At 49.8% G+C, this 19,445-nt stretch overlaps 2 protein-coding genes across 3 annotated transcripts; both read left to right on the top strand.

Moving 5' to 3' along the window:
* The first annotated feature begins 52 nt into the window (after nucleotides 1-52).
* Nucleotides 53-13,132, top strand: MDC1 (mediator of DNA damage checkpoint 1). The gene is made up of 15 exons (XM_004390397.2): nucleotides 53-342; nucleotides 2,009-2,147; nucleotides 2,770-3,150; nucleotides 3,237-3,312; nucleotides 3,592-5,090; nucleotides 5,229-5,294; nucleotides 5,458-5,553; nucleotides 5,946-6,704; nucleotides 6,816-6,877; nucleotides 7,562-9,802; nucleotides 9,888-10,007; nucleotides 10,148-10,330; nucleotides 10,568-10,693; nucleotides 10,797-10,907; nucleotides 12,015-13,132. The coding sequence occupies exons 2-15, from the start codon at nucleotides 2,012-2,014 to the stop codon at nucleotides 12,180-12,182; spliced, it is 6,024 nt and encodes a 2,007-aa protein (XP_004390454.1). The 5' UTR covers nucleotides 53-342; nucleotides 2,009-2,011; the 3' UTR covers nucleotides 12,183-13,132.
* A 2,619-nt stretch (nucleotides 13,133-15,751) lies between these two features.
* NRM (nurim) lies at nucleotides 15,752-19,443 on the top strand. 2 transcript variants are annotated; one of them, XM_004390376.2, is made up of 4 exons: nucleotides 15,752-15,881; nucleotides 16,468-16,664; nucleotides 17,283-17,477; nucleotides 17,836-19,443. In XM_004390376.2, exons 1-4 carry the CDS (start codon nucleotides 15,752-15,754, stop codon nucleotides 18,115-18,117), a joined length of 804 nt encoding a protein of 267 aa, XP_004390433.1. In that variant the 3' UTR covers nucleotides 18,118-19,443. The 2 variants fall into 2 exon arrangements, with proteins under 2 accessions (XP_004390433.1, XP_023581070.1); XM_023725302.1 differs by lacking the exons at nucleotides 16,468-16,664; nucleotides 17,283-17,477.
* Nucleotides 19,444-19,445: the final 2 nt, after the last annotated feature.

Here is a 19,445-nt window from a genome sequence, read left to right as displayed (position 1 = left end):
GGGGGGCGGGGGAGGGGCTTCGGCTGCGCCTCTGCTCTGGAGGCTTCACCAATCAGCGTGCAGCAGAGCTGTAAAGGACGGCAACAAAAGCCAATCAGCGAATCTTCTCTCTTCCGGCACACGCACTCCCGCCACCCAGGTCGCGGCCGTTACTGGTGGCGCGCGCGGGGACTCAAAGTAGGTGAGTTCTGGGGGCCTCGCCCCCGGCTTCCCGGGGTGCCATTTTCGTTTCCCCGGAGGGCGAGAGGGGCGTGCCTTGGGAGCGACTGGGCGGAGACGATTCGGAATTTGCTTCGGGGATTATGATGTTCATCCGTTCCTGACGTCCAGCTCAGAGTTTAGGTATGAAGACACTGGGAGACGTTGGATCATGAGGGCACCTACTTGGGCTGTGGATCAAAGATGGTGGCGTATTGAACTGGAGTCAAGACTCGTAGGGACCCACTGAGTAGGCCAGTCATGAGGACGGAGTTGACACTTTATCCAGGGGTCGTCCTACTTTCCCTACCCGTCCAGTTTCCCTCCAGGGTGGCATCCTTCTAAGTGAATTCCGCCCATGCTATTTTGAGTTCCATCTCCTTTCATCTGTTCTTTCACCGGTAGGCTCGGTGATGTAACCCCCATGAGGACAGGGTTCATTTTATGTTTGGTTCACGGATGTGTCCCGCATACCTTGAACGCAACCAGGTGCTCCATAACTACTGTTGAATGAATATGGTGGACCTTAGGGGAAAAGACACAGTTCTGCTGGTCTAGCCCTCAAGGGGGTGTGTTAAAGCAGAAATGGAAAGTAATGGTTACGGTATGATGAGAAGTGTTAGGATAGGCATGAGCCCACTAACTGCTGTGGAACACACAGGACACAACAGGAACACTGGAAAGCTGGGAGGATTCCAGGAAAGACTTTGCTGAGGAAGTGACATTTGAACTGAATCTTGAGGGATGGGTAGGAGTTGGACCAGGAAACTCAGAGTGAAAGGCCAGATGCAAGCTGGGCTAAGGAATGCAGATGTGGAGGACAAGGACAGCATTTTCAGAGATTAATTAGAAAGCCCACGTGACTGAATCGCAGGCTGTTGAAATTGGGGGAGGGAGGCATTTCAGGACATGAAGTTCAGATCATGGAGGGTCTTGCTAAGGAGTTAGATTTTATTTTATCCTGTGGGCATGGAAGCCAGCAAAGGGTACTAAACAGGAGAGACATCTGGGTGATCTTGGGCAAGTTCTTTTGTGTTGCAGTTTCTTTATATGAAAAAATGGAAGATAATAATAATCCTTACTTTGCAGATTCTTGTATTAATGAGTCAGTCAATGTAAAGTAATTAGAACAGTGCTTGGCACAAAGCAAGTGTCTTTATATGACAGCTGGTTTTATGATTCTTTGCAATCAGTGATCACACTGAGGTCATATGGTAAAGTGTAAAAAGCATGGGCCTTACAGCCAGAAGTAGATATATTCCTGTCCTTTCCACTTACTGCTGTGTTATATTGTGCAAATTTTTAAAATGTTTTAGTATTACTTTCGTAAATGCCTACCTCATATGGCTATGATACCTAACACACAACACAATGCCCAACACATAGCTGATGTTTGGCAAAGCTTAGTTCCCTTTAAAATTGTATTTTTCACTCTATAGGGGGTGACCCAATAATGGATAGTGAAATCAATCTAATGGGTTGCAAGTTAACGTTTAAGAAATATATATCATATAGAAAAACATAGATGAAAAATTATCAGCGTGTTGTACATAGTAAGGTTAAGCAATGCTTCTCAAAACTTTTGTTTATATAAAAAGTACATATGTTCATATATATTTGTGTACTAGGGGCTATATAATATTTCTCTGTCATCAAAAATATTTGAAAAACGCTTCAGAAGGGTAACAACAGAATGATTGGTAGAAAGAAAATCATCAACTATCCAGTTTTACCCCCAGTTATCAGTCTCCTCTCTGATGCTGTGTGTATGAACTAATGATGGGGATGATGATTATGTGTTCCCCTCCAGATCATGGAGGACACCCAGGTTATTGACTGGGAGGCTGACGAAGAGGAGGAGACAGAGCAATCCACTGAATCTGTGGGATGCCACTTGGAGCCCCTAGGGCGACTGCATATCTTCAGCAGTGCCCATGGACCAGAAAAAGGTCAGAGGGTATTGGGTGCTGATGCAGCAGTATTGTTGTTGTTGTGTGCCGTTGAGTCGATTCTTACGCATAGCATCCCCATATGACAGAGTAGAACTGCCCCATAGCGTTTCCTAGTCTGTAATCTTGTCTGAGCAGATCACCCGGTCTTCTCTCCCTCAGAGCTGCTCATGGGTTTGAACCACCAACATTTTGGTTAGCAGCCAAGCGCTTAAGCATTGTGCCACCAGGGCTCCTTAGTATCAGTATAGGCCTTTTATTTTTGTGGGGAGGTTTTGGAGGGTGACAAGAGGAGACCCCCCAAAAAAACTTGACTGGGAATAGAGAAGAGGGGACTAATTGAGCTGATTGTTCCAGTCTAGTGCCCTGGACTCTGGGGGTGGTTTTACTTTGGTGAGAGAAGATGAAGAGATTCAAATAAAAGTCCCGTGTGGCTGGATAAGTGTTGAGTATGAATAATGCATTGCATGTACCCTTCAGTGCCTAGATGTCCTAGGGCTGTTTGTTTTTCTTATGCATGTGTAGAATGAGTGAGTAGTGGATCACCTAACAGGAACATTTTCCTGAGAACAGACAGGCCAGGACTCAGACCTTGGAACCTATCTACCTCTCTAATTCTTAGATTTCCCGCTATACCTCGGGGAGAATGTGGTAGGCCGGATGCCTGACTGTTCTGTGGCCCTGCCCTTTCCATCCATCTCCAAACAACATGCGGTGATTGAGATCTTGGCCTTGAACAAGGCACCTATCCTCCGGGATTGTGGGAGCCTCAATGGTACGCAAATCCTGAGGCCTCCTAAAGTCCTGAGTCCTGGGGTAAGTCATCGTCTCAGGGACCAGGAGTTGATTCTCTTTGCTGACTTACCCTGCCGGTACCATCGCCTGGATGTTCCCCTGCCTTTTGCCTCCCGGGGCCCTCTAGCTATAGAGGAGACACCCAGGGTCCAGGGAGGAACTCGACCCCAGGGGCTTCTGTTGGCTGAGGACTCAGACGGGGAAGTAGGTAAGTTTGTGGTGTTGGGATGGTGGGTGAGGAGATGGGGACGGGGAGTATAAAATTGTCCTCTTACTCCTTTCTGCTCTCGACAGATTCTCTTTCTGAAAGCTGTGTGGTGAAAGATTCAAGGACTACGTCCTCCCCTTTGGCAACAGTAGTCCCAGAGAGGTGAGTGCTGAAGGGAGCCTTGAAAGAAGCAGGAACCAGGAGCTGGAGGATAGAATCTTTTAACAGAGAGAATTATCATGAAAGTTGAGACTGGGGAACTATTCATTTGCTTTGCTGATTTTTATTGAGCACCTCTGATGTACCAAGTGGAGTAACAATAAAAATATTGCTGGAGATGGAGAAACAAATACTACCTTGTGTCTGCTCTCAGTGAACTCACAGTAGGGTATCCATTCCAGGCAAATACACTAGAATTTTCCTCTTTTCTTCTCCTTGCAGTGATGAAGAAGGGGCTTCCTCTGCCCGAGATGGCCCTGGGGTACCTTTTGCCTTCAGCTTGAACAGTGACACAGATGAGGAAGAAGGTCAGCAGCCAGCATCAAGGCAGGCCTCCTCGGCTGCCAGAAGAGGTGCCCCTGCAGAGCCAGAGCAGTCTGATGTTGATGGAGTCACAGCTGAACTCCAGCTTGAAAAGGATCAGCCTTTAGCGAAGGAAAGGGACAGTGACACAAAAGTTGAGAGGGATGCAGGCAATGTAGTGGTTCCAGTTGGAGTGATTCTGGAGAGAAACCACCCTGTTGGGGAGGACAGTGACACAGATGTGGATGAGGACAGCAGGCCTCCAGGAAGACCACCTGAGGGCCATTTGGAAAGGGGCCAGCTTTCCGGCTTCATCGACAGTGATACCGATGTGGAAGAAGAGGGGATCCCTGCAACCCCAGCTGTAGTTCCGATGAAGAAGAAGCAAATCTTCTATGGAGTTGGTATGCATGGTCTTAGAGTGCCCACCTTGGCACATCTGCAGAAGAGCCAGGCTGGTGGTGATGCAGATGTGGAGCAGGGCGAGGCCCCAGTGGTGGTCCGTTTGGAGAGAAGCCAAGGCTCCATGGTGATCAACAGTGATACAGATGACGAGGAAGAAGTCTTAGCAGCACTCACCTTGGCACGTCTGAAAGAGAGCCGAGCTGTGACCCACCACAGAGATACAGATGTGGAAGAGGACAGGTCCCCACCTGTGGTCCTTTTGGAGCGAAGCCAAACCTCTACTGAGAGAGACAATGGCACAGATGTGGAGAAGGAGGAGAGATGCCCAGTGGAAAAGAGACAGACTATCCTCAAGGGTCCCACAGACAAGGATGGAGCCCTTGTTATTGCACATTCAGGAAAGAGCCAACCTCCTCTTAGGGATGATGATATAGATATGGGGGAAGAGAAGGGCTCACCTGGGGCCCACCTGGAGAGACGCCAAGCCTTCACCACAATGGACATCAGTACAGAAGTGGAGGAGGATGTCTCATTAGAGCCAGCTGTTACACATCTGGAGAAGCATCAGGTACCTGTGGAGGGGACAAATCAAACAGATATGGAAGCAGAAGGGAGCCCAGCAAAGCTGCCTGTGGTGTACCTAGAGGAAGCCTGGCCCCCTCCAGATGAGGACTGTGAAACAGATGAGGAGGAGGACATGTCCTTCATGGCCTCAGCATTGGTACATGTAAGAAAGAGCCAGCTTCCGGCAGAAGGGGATGCTGGGACGGAGTGGGCTGCAGCTGTTAAGCGGGAGAGAGTTCTTGAGGCAGGGACCCAGGGTGGGTCACCTGTGGCACAAGTGGAGCAGGACCTTCTCCCTGTCTCAAGGGAGAACCTAACAGATCTGGTGGTGGACACAGGCACTCCAGGGAACGCCACCCAGCCACATAGAGAGGGAGCCCAGACCCCTACAGAAAGGGAGAGAGAACCATATGCAGACAGGACCAAGGACTCTAAAGACAGCCATGATGGTAAGTGCTAGCTTTTCTTCCTCTCTCATTTGACCCCTAAAATAAAGAATGGTTGTTGGAATTGGGGAGAGAATAGAGATGAAGAGTTAAGGATCAAATATGATTTTCTATTATCTATCCTATATTTCTCCCCACCAGATTCTGAAGATCTGGACCTACAAGCTACTCAGTGCTTTGTGGAAAGAGAGAATCCGAGCCTAGAAGGTGAGGATATCTATGTTGGTTGGGTACTGGTGCCAGTGGGAACTGGGAAACTAGACTGTGGCTCTTGAAGGGTGTGAAGGCTGAGTGGGGAGGGCAGGAGACTGGGACTGGGATCCTAGGCTTTTACAGAGGAGCTGTGCTTAGGTCATCTTTTCTTGTGCAGCAATCAAGAGCATGGAGGAAGAACCCACCCGGGCCTTCCTGTTTACTCTACCCCAAGAAGAGACTGGCCCTTCCCGTTGCAGCTTCCAGACTCCAGGTACAAGGAACTCTCCTCTCCTCTGTGCCCCCAACCTTGCATCCATTCTTGTTTTCTGCCTCTGTACATTTCTTTCACATTATTTGACTATTTTGCTAATGTTTCTCCATTTCATCAGAAAAGAATGCCATATTGAGTCAGACCCATAGACCAACTAACAGCATCATTTTCTGAGGGGCTACTAAGGGAACTTTTATTTGAGGGTATTGTCTTAACTTTTAAGACCAACGCTGAACGTTAGAGCTGTCACCCTTATTCCCAACTTGCGTTTAATAACCCATTTAGATTTATCATCCATGAATTTATCTTAATCCTTTCTCAGTGTGTTAACTTTTCAGTCTACATTTCTACCTCATGTTTTCTCTTTCTCTCTTGTGTGTGACTATTTCCAGGTACCCTGGATGAGCCATGGGAGGTCTTGGCTACACAGCCATTCTGTCCAAGAGAGTCAGAGACCTCTGAGACCCAGCATATTGCTGTCCACCTTGAGGCCCATGGAAATTGTCCCTCTCCACCCAGGGCAACTCCACAAGACCAACATCCAGAGAGCACAGTTCACACAGAGTCACTGGGGATTCAAGGCAGAGGGATTCATACTGAGGAGAAAGTCCTGGATACACCAAGAGAAACAGCAGGAAGGGTGACCCCTGAGAGAGAGCCCTTGGAGAGGGAAGCTAAGGAACTGCCACCAGAAGGAGAGAGAGAAGATGAGACAGGAGAGGAAGAATTAACCAGGGGACTACAGGACAGGGAACAAAAACAGGTGTTAGCTATAGACCTGCAGAGACAAGAGTCTGATACAAAGCTGAAAAGTGCAAATACTGAAAGGGATGTGAAGAGTTCGAAGGTAGAAATGGAGACAAGAGAAATATTTGAGAGAGAAGCAGAGAGACTAGCACCAGAGAGAGTGAACAAGCCAGCAGGGTTAGAAGTAAAGGTACCCAAAGAGGTACTGGAGGAGACAGGCACACAGAGAGGGGAGGCCGAGGGCAGCAGGAGCCAGGACCAGAAAGGGGAGGCCTCCCTTCCAACACCAGAGCCTGGAGTGGGGGCGGGGGCCCTTCAAGAACTGGCTTCAGCCCCAGTAGCTTCTGGCAGCCAGTCAGGTAGAGGAAGGGGAGCCCCAGTGAGCCCCAGGAGGCAGCGGAGAGGTAAGTAAGGGCAAAAGGATCCCAAGGTGGTACACAGCCCCCATTGATAATCAAACCCTGAGCAACTGACTGCTTAGAGCTCAGCCATACTTGCCTTTACCTTCTGTCTAGGTCGTTTGAATTGCAAGATGCCATCTGCTGAGAACACTTCAAGGGTAAGACCTGTTTTCTCCGTCCCTGCCACCTCACAAATTAACCTCTACATCCCCTCCATTGCCCTTTCCCCTAACCTTGATTTTGTCTACTCCTTCACCCATATTCCCCATATTCTCAATTTCCTTCCATTTTCGCCAGTCCTTAGTTGGTTTCTGGTGTCCCTGGGTGGCACAAACAATTAAGTGCTCAACTATTAACCGTAAGGGCAGTTCAGACCCACCAAGAGGCACCTCGGAAGACAGGCCTGGTGATCTGCTTCTGAAAGGTTACAGCCTTGGAAACCCTGTGGAGCAGTTCTGCTCTACACACATGGGGTCACCATGAGTCAGAATTAACTCAATGACAGATGGTTTGGTTTTTTTGGTTTAGTTGGTTTCTATCCCTTTACTGGCATTCATTGTTTTCCATGATACTTCCCTCAACCTGAGAATGAAAGTCCTTTTCTTCTTGTTCCTTCCTTCTTTTCCCCAACCCTCCTCGTCATAACTATCATCCATATGTGGAGAACATTATACTGGTATTACGGGGAGAGCCCTGGGGAAAGAGGACAACTTCCCCCCTTCAGGAAGTGCCCAGTCTAATGGAAGAGAGGTCATGGAGAGAGAAATGTCAGCAAGCACTTTAACCATAAGCATAGTATCTAAGTTGTATCTTTTTTCCCTCTACCTCGTCCTCCCTCACTTGCTTCCATTTCTCCCCAGGGTGGTCAGGAATCCCCAGATGCTTTTCTGCCTCCATCAGTGCCTGAAGCCTCAGCCACATACCAGAACCCCCTTATCTCTCACAGCCAAAAACGTCCTACACCTCAGCCCCTGATTTCCCCCTCTCTACCTTCTTTAGAGGCACCCATTCCCAGGACCAGGCAGAAAGGGAGTCCACAAGCTGTAGAGACTCCTTTGTCCTCAGAGCTGGAGCTTCTCCACCCAAAACCTAAAGTCAGGCCCCGAGGATCTTCTAGAGTGACACCCTCTTCAGTTTCCTCTACTGCCCTTGAGCCCCACCCTCCAGCCCCTACAGACCAGCCTGTCAGCACTGAGCCCACATCTTGGGTTACTCGGGGCAAGACACGTAGGTCCTCTGTCAGGACCCCTGAACCAGTTGAACCTACAGCCCCTGAGCTCCAGCCTTCCACTTCCACAGACCAACCTGTCGCCCTCAAGCCCACATCTCGGGTCACTCGAAGCAGGACACGTAGGTCCTCTGTCAAGACCCCTGAACCAGTTGAACCCACAGCCCCTGAGCTCCCACCTTCCACTTCCACAGACCAGCCTGTTGCCCTCAAGCCCACATCTCAGGCCACTCAAGGCAGGACACGTAGGTCCTCTGTCAAGACCCCTGAACCAGTTGAACCCACAGCCGCTAAGCTCCAGCCTTCCACTTCCACAGACCAGCCTGTCTTCCTCAAGCCCACATCTCAGGCCACTCGAGGCAGGACATGTAGGTCCTCTGTCAAGACCCCTGAACCAGCTGAACCCACAGCCTGTGAGGTCCAACCTTCCACTTCCACAGACCAGCCTGTCACCCCTGAGCCCGTATCACAGGCCATTCGGGGCAGAACACTTAGGTCCTCTGTCAGGACTCCTGAACCAATTGAATGCACAGCCCCTGAGCTCCAGTGTTCCACCTTCACAGACCAGCCTGTCACCTCCAAGCCCACTCGGGGCAGAACTCATAGGTCTTCTGTCAAGACCTCAGAGCCACTTGTCCCCACAGCCCCTGAGCTCCAGCCTTCCACCTCCAGACACCAGCCTGTGACCCCCAAGCCCACATCTCGTGCTACTCGAGGCAGGACAAATAGGTCCTCTGTCAAGACCCCTGAACCAACTGAACCCACAGCCCCTGATCTCAAGCCTCCCACCCCTACAGACCAACCTGTCACCTCCGAGCCCATATTATGGGCCACTCAAGATAGGACACACAGGTCCTCTGTCAAGACTTCTGAACCAGTTGAACCCACAGCCCTTGAATTCCAGCCTTCCACCTCCACACACCAGCCTTCCACCTCCAAAGACCAGTTTGTTACCCCCAAGCCCACATCTCGGGCCAATCAGGGCAAGACACATAGGTTTTCTGTCAAGACCGCTGAACCAGATGTCCCCGTATCCTCTGATCTCAAGCCTCTTGACTCCATAGATCAGCCTGTCACCCTTGAGCCCATATTACGGACCACTCGGGGCAGGACACGTAGGTCCTCTGTTAAGACCCCTGAACTAGGTGAACCCACAGCCCTTGAGTTACAACCTTCCACCTCCAAAGACCACCCTGTCACCCCTGAGCCCATATCACGGGCCACTCGAGGAAGGACACCTAGGTCTTCTGTCAAGACCCCTGAATCAGTTGAACCCACAGCCCCTGATCTCAAGCCTCCCACCCCCGCAGACCAACACGTCACCCCTGAGCCCCTAGCTCAGGGTAGTCAGAGCAAGACACTAAAGTCTTCCACAGTAAATGCTGTGCCAGTTCCTATAACCCCTGAATTCCAGTCTCCTGTCCCCACAGACCAGCCTATTCCCCCTGAGCCCATCCCTCAAGCCAGCTGCAACAGGAGACAGAGGGCCACTAGGAAGCATGAGTCCCTCACAGCTCCCATTGTCCATGAACCCTGCTCTGTACCCCCTGAACCTAAATCCCAGTCCTCAAGGAGCCAAAGACAAGGAGCAGTGAGAGCAGCTGAGTCCCTTAGGACTCCTGAGCCTTCCTGTCCCCAACTTCTTGAGGCACCCACTTATGCTCCCCAGTTCCAAAAGATAGAGGCAGCAGGTAGATCTGGGTTCACCCCAGAGCCCCAGCCTAAGGCCTCTCAAAGCCGCAAAAGGACTTTAGCTACCATGGATTCACCTCCACCTCAAAAACGAACCCAAAGAGGGCCAGTCCCCCAGAAGACAGAGCTCCTCAAGGAAGAAGAAGAAGAAGACACTGCAGAGAGGCCAGGGAAGAAAGAGGTGAGGAGAGAGGGCTGGGGCCATGAAGCTACGAAAAACAGATTGGAGGCTCAGAAACTCCCACCAACATCTTTCTTGAACCCAGAACATAGTGATTCCAGGACCAGGCAAGAGAAAGAGAGACCAGACAGAGGAGGAGCCCAAGGGAACACTGAGCCGCAACCTCCGACGGACCAAACCTAACCAAGAGTCAGCAGCCCCCAAAGTAGGAGAAAAGGGGCATGGGGCTCGGTGGGAGACGGAGATGTGTGGGGTGTGGGGGGCAGGTGGGAGCCTAGGGGATTTTAGAGCTGGGTGCTGCTGGCACCGGTTGCTATGACCAGCTCAGGCTAACCCCCTCTACAGGTGCTCTTCACAGGAGTGGTGGATGCTCGTGGAGAGCGGGCCGTGCTGGCCCTGGGCGGAAGTCTGGCCGGCTCAGTGACAGAGGCTTCACACTTGGTCACTGATCGAATCCGCCGGACAGTCAAGTTCCTATGTGCTCTGGGGCGGGGGATCCCCATCCTCTCCCTGGACTGGCTACACCAGGTGAGAAGCCAGGAGATAGTGACAGACCAATAGGGATGGTGGCAGGAGAAGACTACTCACGCAGCACTCTAGAAAGCAGTGGTGGAGGAAAGAAGGGGTACAGGTAGACAGGGAGGTTTAGTGAAACAGAAATCTTAATTCATTCAAATAATATTTCATAAGCTCCCTACAAATGCTAGGCAGAAGAGTTGAGTGAGGGCTGGGCTGTGCTTTGATGCTGACTGCCACCTTCTTTAGTCCCACAAGGCTGGTTGCTTCTTGCCCCCGGAAGAATATGTGGTGACCGATCCTGAGCAGGAAAAGAACTTTGGCTTCAGCCTTCGGGATGCCCTGAGGCGGGCTCGAAAGCGAAGGCTGCTGGAGGTGAGAGGCTTTCTTCCGACCTATGCTCCAGCCCTCCCTCCAGAGGTTTCCCATGCCCTCTCAGTGAATGCATCTACTGTCTCCAGCATTTTCCTCCTCTTAGGGCTATGAGATTCATGTGACCCCTGGAGTCCAGCCGCCACCACCTCAGATGGGAGAGATCATCAGCTGCTGTGGAGGCACTCTCCTGCCCAATATGCCCCGGTCCTATAAGGTATGGGTGGTATATTTTGGGTCTGGTGAGGTGGCAGTTAAAGAGATGGCTGGAATGGGGAAAGGTTGGAGGAAGAAATGGAGGTATATATGGAGCATAGAGTAATGAGAGGGTTGAGGGGAAGATCTGTCATATAGACAGGGATGGGAATGAGGGAAAATGTCTGATGATACCACATGGACTTATTTTTATTTTAGAAAAATGTAAACATACACAAAAGTAGAGAGAACCTTCATATACTAATCACTCAGATTCAATTTAGATTTTGCTACATTTGCTTCATCTACCCTTTTTTTCTTTTCTTTGCTGAGGTATTTTAAAGCAGACACCATATTATTTCCTCCCACATACTTAAGTAAGGAGCCCTGGTAGCACAATGGTTAAGCGCTCAGCTGCTAACTGAAAGGTTGGTGATTCAGATCCAGCTAGTGGCTCTGCAGGAAAAAGACCTGGTGATCTGCTCCCATAAAGATTACAGCCTAGAAAACCTGATGGGGCAGTTTTACTCTGTCACATGGTGTCACTATGACTTGGAATCGACATACTTAAGTAAAAGTCTCTTTAAAATATGTACTTTTTCTTATATAATCAAAATGCCATTATTGATCCCTAACAAAATTATCAGTAGTTTCTTGGTCATCATCTCATATTCATTTCATTAATCAAATTTCTCTAGTTGTCGGTAAAATATCTTTTCACAGTTGTTCAAAACAGGATCCACAGTTATGCATTGCCACAGTTGCTATATCTCTTAATTCTCATTTACTCTATTGCAGCCCCCACCAACCCACTCACCCTTTTTTATGCCATTGACTTCCTGCAGAAACTAGGTCAGTTGTCCTTTAGAATGTTCCACAGTCTGGATTCTGTTTGCTCCCTTGTTGTACTGTTTATCTTGTTCCTCTATCTTCTGTATTCCTTGTAAATGGTACTTAACTTTAAAAGCTTGAATAAATTCAGCTTCAACTTTTTGGGCAAGTATACTCATAGACAGTACAGTATGCTTCATGTGGCTTCATCTAAAACTGATTAGTGGGTCCTGAACATATAGATCTCTAGGATTCTTTTTCACATCTGACTTCCTGTCTGCTCGCTGTCTCTCCTCAGCCTCAGAGAGTTGTGATCACATGCTCCCAGGATTTCCCTCGATGCTCCATTCCCTTTCGGGTTGGGCTGCCCCTCCTCTCACCTGAGTTCCTGCTGACAGGAGTGCTGAAGCAGGAAGCCAACCCAGAGGCCTTTACCCTCTCTACTTTGGAAATGTCATCCACCTGAAAACCCCAGTGCCCTTTTCCCTCCCAGACCTGTAAATAAAGTGTTAGAAAATACTGGGAAGAAAGAACCCAGGGCTTTAGAAATAATTGGGGTGTATTGATACAACTTGTCCTGGAGCATAGGTGGGATGGAAAGGCTTAGGGGTAGACGGAAAGATAGGGAGATTGGAAACCATAAATTTTCTAAAATGACCATTTAATCCTTAGAATCTTAAGTGGATGTTCATTTTCGGCCAGACTAACCTGGTTATTGCTCCTTGACACACATGGAAGGCCATATTGCTTCCTCTTTTCTTACTGGCATTCTTACTCATCCTCCAAAAGATGAGTAGATTCGAGGGTAGAGTTTTGGAATGCTACTAAAATATTTTCCTCTCTCCTGGCACAACCTGGTTAGAAATGTCCTTTAGCTTTGACTTTGAGCAAGTCTCTGCACTGTTCTGCCTGCATTTCCAGTATTTATAAAATAAAAGCTTAAGCTTGACCTTTGTGATAAATAAATATTCACTCTGTGCCTTATGGTGTGAGGTTTTTCTTTAATGTCTGGTTCTTAAGAGACAAACTTTTTTTTTTTAAATAGTTATGGACTTGTATTTAATTTATCATCTTCTATTTAGAGAAAATTATATTTCTTAAATTTTAAAAGTTGGTTGATTTTGAGGATGTGGAGAAATTGGAACCCTCATACAGTGCTAGTTGGTATGTGAAATGGTTCAGCCACTGTAGGAAACCATTTGGGGGCTCCTCAAAAAGTTAAACATAGAATTAATTACCATATAATCCAGGAATTCCACTCTTAGGTATATACCCAAAAGAACTGAAGCCATGCTCAAACAAATACTTATATAAGAATATTCACAGCAGCATTATTCACAATTGCCAGAAGGTGGAAACAACCCAAATGTTCATCAACAGATGAATGGGTAAACACATTGTGGTATATAAATAAAATGGAATAGTAGTCAGCCATTAAAAGGAATGAAGTACTTGAAACGCGCTACAACATGGATGAACCTCAGAAACATGCTGAGTGAAAGAAGCCAGACACGAATGGTCACGTATGATTCCATTTACAGGAAATGTCCAGAATAGGTAACTCCATAGAGACAGAAAGCAGATGGTGATTGCCAGGGGGCAGGCTTGGGAGTCGGGGGATTGGGAGTGACTCCTTAATGGATACAGTTTTATTTTGGGGTGATGAAAATGTTTTGGAACTAGACACAGGTGGTGGTTGTACAACATTGTGAAAGTGCTAAATGGCACTAAATTATTCTTTAAAATGGTTAATTTTATGTTATGTGAATGTCACTTGAATAAAAAAACACTGGTTGATTAGTTTTGTGCACTTTCTACATGTAAGTTGGAAAACTTTGGTGTAGTAGAAATAGCATGAGCTTGGCCAAGCACTGTGTTGGCTTTTAAACATACCTAATCTCATCATATAATACAACCATTGTGAGATTGGCACATGGCAGGACCCAAATAAATAACAGTCCCCTTGCAGAACTCACAGCCTCTGTACTGTGTGAACCTGTCCATGTTGCTGATGCCCAAGGGTTTCCTACAGTACCTGCTGTCTCTATAACACCATTAGCACAGGTGCATCACCACCTCATGATTGGTGCCATTTACATCCCCCAATTCAAACTTCTAGAGAATAGGGATTTTTTCTTACACTCTAATACCACAGCCTGTAGCACATGGTTTTGTGAAATAAGTGTCTCTCTCAGTTAAGGTCCTACTAGAAACAGATGGCACAATCAAATTAGGATAATTTGGGGGAGAGTTTAATAAAGTGATATTACAAAGAAATGGGCATGGTGTAGAAAAATCACAAATAGTGCAATACCCCAGAGCTGTGCTGTGACCACTCCCAAGGCTAAAAGGATGGAAGGAAGGAGCAGCTGTGTGGAGAGAGCTCCCTCAATCCAACTGTGACCTTCATTGATGTAGTCTATTCAGAACAACCTCCTGAGGCAGACAGCAGGGTGGTACAGTATACAATAGCTCTGATTCAGAGGAGGGTGAGAGTCTTGAGCCTAGGAGAGGGAGGAGAAGGAATGTAGAGCCTGTGGGATGCTGCTGGGCAATTTTTTCATCTCTTAGCCCACATGACTTCTTGTTGTGACCTGCCATCTGGTAGGCCCAACTCATGGGGATTGGAGACCCCATGCAGAAGGAAATGAAGTGCTGCACAGTCCTGTGCCATCCCCATGATTGCTTGGGGTTTGGACCATTGTGATTCACAGGGTTTTCATTGACTGAGTTTCAGAAGTAGATATCCAGGCCTTTCTTCCTAGTCAGTCTCGGTCTGGAAGCTCCACCAAAACTTGTTCAGCATCATAGCAACACGCAAGTGTCCACTGAGAGATGGGTAGTGGCTTCATATGAGGTCCATTGGCTGGAAGTTGAACCTGAGTCTCCCACCATGGAAAGTGAGAATTCTACCACTGAACCACCACTGCCCCCATGCCCAAATAACTAGCGGTTTCCTTTAATTCTCACCTTGGCAATTTTCTTTATCTCTCTGGGCCTACATCTCTTCTACCTATAAATTAAGGGGATTAGCTTAAGGGCATTTAAATCCCTACTGTGGGTCCTTAGCTACATGATCTTTAATTCCGATGGAGAAAACCTTACTTTTACTTTGCTTTCTAGATATGAATGTTAGTCTGTAGGTATTACAAACAGGCCTGTAGGGAATATGTTAAGACAAAAGATCTTAATGCTTTCTGAAAGTGAAGTCAAGCTAATGGGGTTACAGAGTAAAGTCATAGATAGCTAATTATCACAAGCTTGGTGGATAAAATTAACCTGCTGCAAAGTTTACAACTGTAATGAGCAAGGTTTTCTACCTCACATATTTTAACATATCCTCAACTTCATGTTTGTAAGTCAACAGTCTTTGGATTTGGAACGTTAGAACAAAACTTTCAGTACTACAGAGAAACTTGCCCTTCATAGTAAGTGGAAAGGCAATAACTCAACTTTATAATAAGTTACAGAATAAGTATTGATTTATTTTGTGGTAAAATAGTCACTAACTTTTTCTGTCTTTTTTAATCTAACAAGATGTAATAGGTGATTCAGAGCTTTGGATTCTCAGACAGCCTGGGTCAACAATCTTCCCGTTCTCTCACTGTTCACTATTAAACTGCTGAGGCTTGTAAGCTCTCATTCCGGTTATGTTTTCTAGTCAAGGCTAAATTAAAAAAATGGGGGCTTATAATGTTCCATTTCCTGAAGAACCCTACAAGAGAGGAATTGTTAGCAGAGCTGAGATTCAACCCACGAGAGTGGCTGCCGAGCCGCTGCCCTTTATGCAGCTCACGTGGGATTCTAACATTCCCTTCTGTGACGCGGAGATTGCAGGCTTGCCAAAGACACCCAGCCGTCGGCGCCGCCACCTGCTGGGGCAAGCGCTGCGACGGGGTTGGGGGGGCCGGAAGCCCGGGCGTCGGCGCGCGGGGACCTCGCCCTCCTGGGTGGGATCCCAGGCGGGGCCGGGGCGGGGCCAGCGGCCGCGGGAACCCCGGGCCCGCCCCTCTCCCCACCCCTCAGCTTCTCGCCATGGCCCCTGCGCTGCTCCTGGTCCCTGCTGCCCTCGCTTCTTTCATTCTGGCCTTTGGCACTGGAGTGGAGTTCGTGCGCTTTACCTCCCTTCGGCCACTTCTTGGAGGGGTCTCGGAGTCTGGCCCCGGTGAGCGGGAGGGACCAGAGGATGACTCCGGGATAGGGGGGTGGAGCCGGAGGAGAGGGCGCGGGGGCGGGATTTGGAGATCAATGACAGATGGCAAGTCCTGGAGAGGGAACTCGAACCTTGGAAGCGCCGAGACGCGGCAGGGGAGTGAACGTGCAGGCTAAATTAGGAACTTGGGGATAAGAGGTTTAGAGTGGTGGGAGAGTGAGGACTGAGGGGGAGGGGAAGGGTGATAAGCAGAGTATTTTAAGGAAAGGGCTTTGTGAAGAGGACTGTGGAAGAGTGTTTAAAAGAGGGGGTATTTAGAGAATTGAAATAAGGGGCAATCCAGTGTGGCCTCTATAGCCACGCCTTTTGTGACTGTCCAGTGTACACTGTTCTGTGACTCCTCTTCCCCAGTTCTGGAGGAGGCCTGGGGAAGAAGGAAGAAACGAGAATGGAAAAGTGATATGGGCAGGCCTGGAGAGGAAACATGAGGGCTCTTGAAAGCATTAAGGGACATGGCCTGGGGCCCTAAGAGGTGAGGGTAGGGAGTGTTTCCTGCCATCTTCCTGATCTTTTGTCCCTTTCTCTCAATTCCTGCTAGATGCCCGGCAGGGATGGTTGGCTGCCCTGCAGGACCGCAGTATCCTTGTCTCCCTGGCTTGGGATCTGGGGCTCCTGCTACTATTTGTGGGGCAGCACAGCCTCATGGCAACTGAGACAGTGAAGGCGTGGTCATCTCGGTACTTTGGGGTCCTGCAGAGGTCACTGTATGTGGCATGCACTGCCCTGGCCTTGCAGGTATGCGGCCTGGCAGACGAATTCTCAAGGAGGACAGAGTCTGTGGGAAGGACACCTGGGTTGGAGGGGCATGAAATTTAGGCTTCTGATAAAATTTGGGTTTAGGAGGAGAGCTGAGGGTGTTCAAGACTCTAATCTCAGCTTCTGTTCCTCCACAGCACATATCCTACTCTTTATCAAGAAGGGTGTACTCATCATTCCCCAAGCACAATATGTGCATTCTCACCTTTGCAACTTTGTTCATGTTTTCCCCCTGCCTGGGATCCCCTCCTTAACTCATCTTAGTCCTACCAGTTCTTCAAAACCCACACTCCTAAGTCTCAAGGGAAAGCTTCCTAGTGAGTACTCCTCTATCTTCTCATTGGTCTTGGCACAGGCTGCTTTGTATACCTGTCTGGTCACCCCACCCATTCTGTAAGTCCTCAGGGTAGAAACAGGTCATCCTTACATTCTTGGGACCCCACCCAGCACCCTCCACATGGTGAATATTTGTTGGTGAATATGGTGAATATTTGTTGGTGATGCTCATGATGGGGGTGGGGGAGAGCTGCACACCAGCCTGGGGTGGGGCAGCCTCTGGGACTGGGTATCTCAGGGGTGGGCTGCTGGGACACCCAGCCCCTTATCCTTCTCCAGCTGGTGATGAAGTACTGGGAACCCATACCCAGAGGTCCTGTGCTGTGGGAGGCTCGAGCTGAGCCATGGGCCACCTGGGTGCCCCTTCTCTGCTTTGTGCTCCACGTCATTTCCTGGCTCCTCATCTTCAGCATCCTTCTCGTCTTTGACTACGCTGAGCTCATGGGCCTCAAACAGGTGAGGCTTCCAGATCCCTACCTGGGGCTTCTTGTCCTTTCTAGAACTCCTCTTCCCCTTCCAAGGATTTCAGTCCTCCCCCTCCAGTGCTCTACCACCTTTCCCTTGCTTGTGACTCCCTCACCTCCCTTTCCTGTCAGACAGTCTCCCCTCAGCCCTCCCTCAAAGGCCAGCAACAATGGGCCTACTGGGCCTGGGGAAGATGCATGGACCAGATAGCAGTATCAGGGGCCCAACTCTCTGAAGGGGTGTGCTTGAGCCTGAGTTTTAGGAGGAGGGTGCCTGGGAGAGGAGAAAAGAGGAGGCTAAGTTGTGAAAAGGGCTTGGCTCCATTTCTACACTGTTCTCCCTGTCCTAGGTGTACTACCATGTTCTGGGGCTGGGGGAGCCACTGGCCCTGAAGTCCCCCCGGGCTTTGAGGCTCTTCTCCCATCTGCGCCACCCAGTGTGTGTGGAGCTGCTGACCGTGCTGTGGGTGGTGCCCACCCTGGGCACCGACCGCCTCCTCCTTGCTCTCCTCCTCACCCTCTACCTGGGCCTGGCTCATGGGCTGGACCAGCATGACCTCCGCTACCTCCGAGCCCAGCTACAAAGAAAACTCCACCTGCTTTCACGGCCTCAGGATGGGGAGGCTGAATGAAGAGCTAACTTCTGGTTCCAAGCCCTATACTTCCTCTTCCCCTCAAATTCTGAATCTCTCAACATCCAACTGCTGGCTGCTTCAGGCCAGAGGCCCCAATCTTTAGACTCCAGGGGCTTGCCCTTCCCCTACTTGAGACTCCACTCCCTGGGGTCAGCCTCATACCCTAAATTCAGTTTCAGTCATTGGACTTGAAGGTCCACTTCTGACCATCTAGGGCCCTCTCATCTCCCTAAAGAGGGGGTGTGGAACTCTTCTGTCCCCTCACCATTTAGGGCTTGAGCTTGAGCCCCCTTCCAGCCTCTCCACAAGGGAAAGGATCTGCCTTGACCACTCCCCTGGCACTGTTACTCAGGGATCCCCCTTCTCCACAGCTGGATTCAGTCCCAAGGAGCTGGACCAGAGTCTGCAAGTTTGATTGTAGTGGCCCCCCCTCCAGGGACCACGCCTCACGTCTTCATCTCCAGCCCCAGCCCTGGTCTTTCCACCTCTCTAGGCCCCTCTCTGGGTGCCTTCCCCTGGACCTCGTTAAGGGGACTCTCCAGCTCTTATCTTGGGTAGCTTAGGGTTCCCTGCTCCCCCGAGGTACACGCACTGCAGGAAAATAAAATTTAGCCTGACTTTTCTACATCGGGGCATGCAGTCTTCAGTATCTCTCAGGCTGCAGGACATGCTTTGGGAGGGAAGGAGAGCTGGCGCCTGGCAGCGCCAAACGCGGATCTGGGCGATCACTCCCCGTGGACCTGCCCCCAGCCTCCTGCAGCTGACGAGTTCCCTTTCTTCCACATCCACAATTCTCCCGTTGCAGACCAGGCGACCCATAGGAGACGGGTTGAAATTAAAGAGTGGGGCTGCAACTCTGGTAGGGGAGCGAGCTCCCAAAGCTGTTGGCTCTGAGTGCCTCTCCCAACCTCCCCATCCCCCCGCCCCAGAGCTCATTCACAAGGGCCGGGACCCCAGGCGGTAGCAGCCCTGGACGGCGCAGAAACAAAGGCTGTCCGGGGTAGGCAAACGCGTGGGGAGGAGCGGCAGGAGATGGGAAGGGCGGGCCCGGCTCTCAGCAGCTGCCGCTTCCTCCGCAAGTCCCTTGAGGGGCCTGAGTCACTGGCCACCGCCCTGGGTCGGCGAGCTAGGGGTGGGGGTCTGGTCACCTAGGCTCTCTAGGGCCACTGGACGGAGGGATGAGGGCCTCTGAGGACAGTGCACCGACAGTCAGGGGTTCGGACGCGAAGAGTGGAGTCACTGAGCGGATTCCCACCGCTGGGTCTTGGGTAGCGAGGTTCCGCCCCTTCCTCGGGCTCCGCCTCGCGCCCCCTTCCCTCTCCCCA

The sequence above is a fragment of the Trichechus manatus genome, unplaced genomic scaffold, assembly GCF_000243295.1.
Source record: "Trichechus manatus latirostris isolate Lorelei unplaced genomic scaffold, TriManLat1.0 scaffold00295, whole genome shotgun sequence".
NCBI lineage: Eukaryota > Metazoa > Chordata > Mammalia > Sirenia > Trichechidae > Trichechus > Trichechus manatus.
The sequence above is the reverse complement of the archived record's forward strand: the minus strand, read 5'-3'. Positions and strand labels throughout refer to the sequence as shown.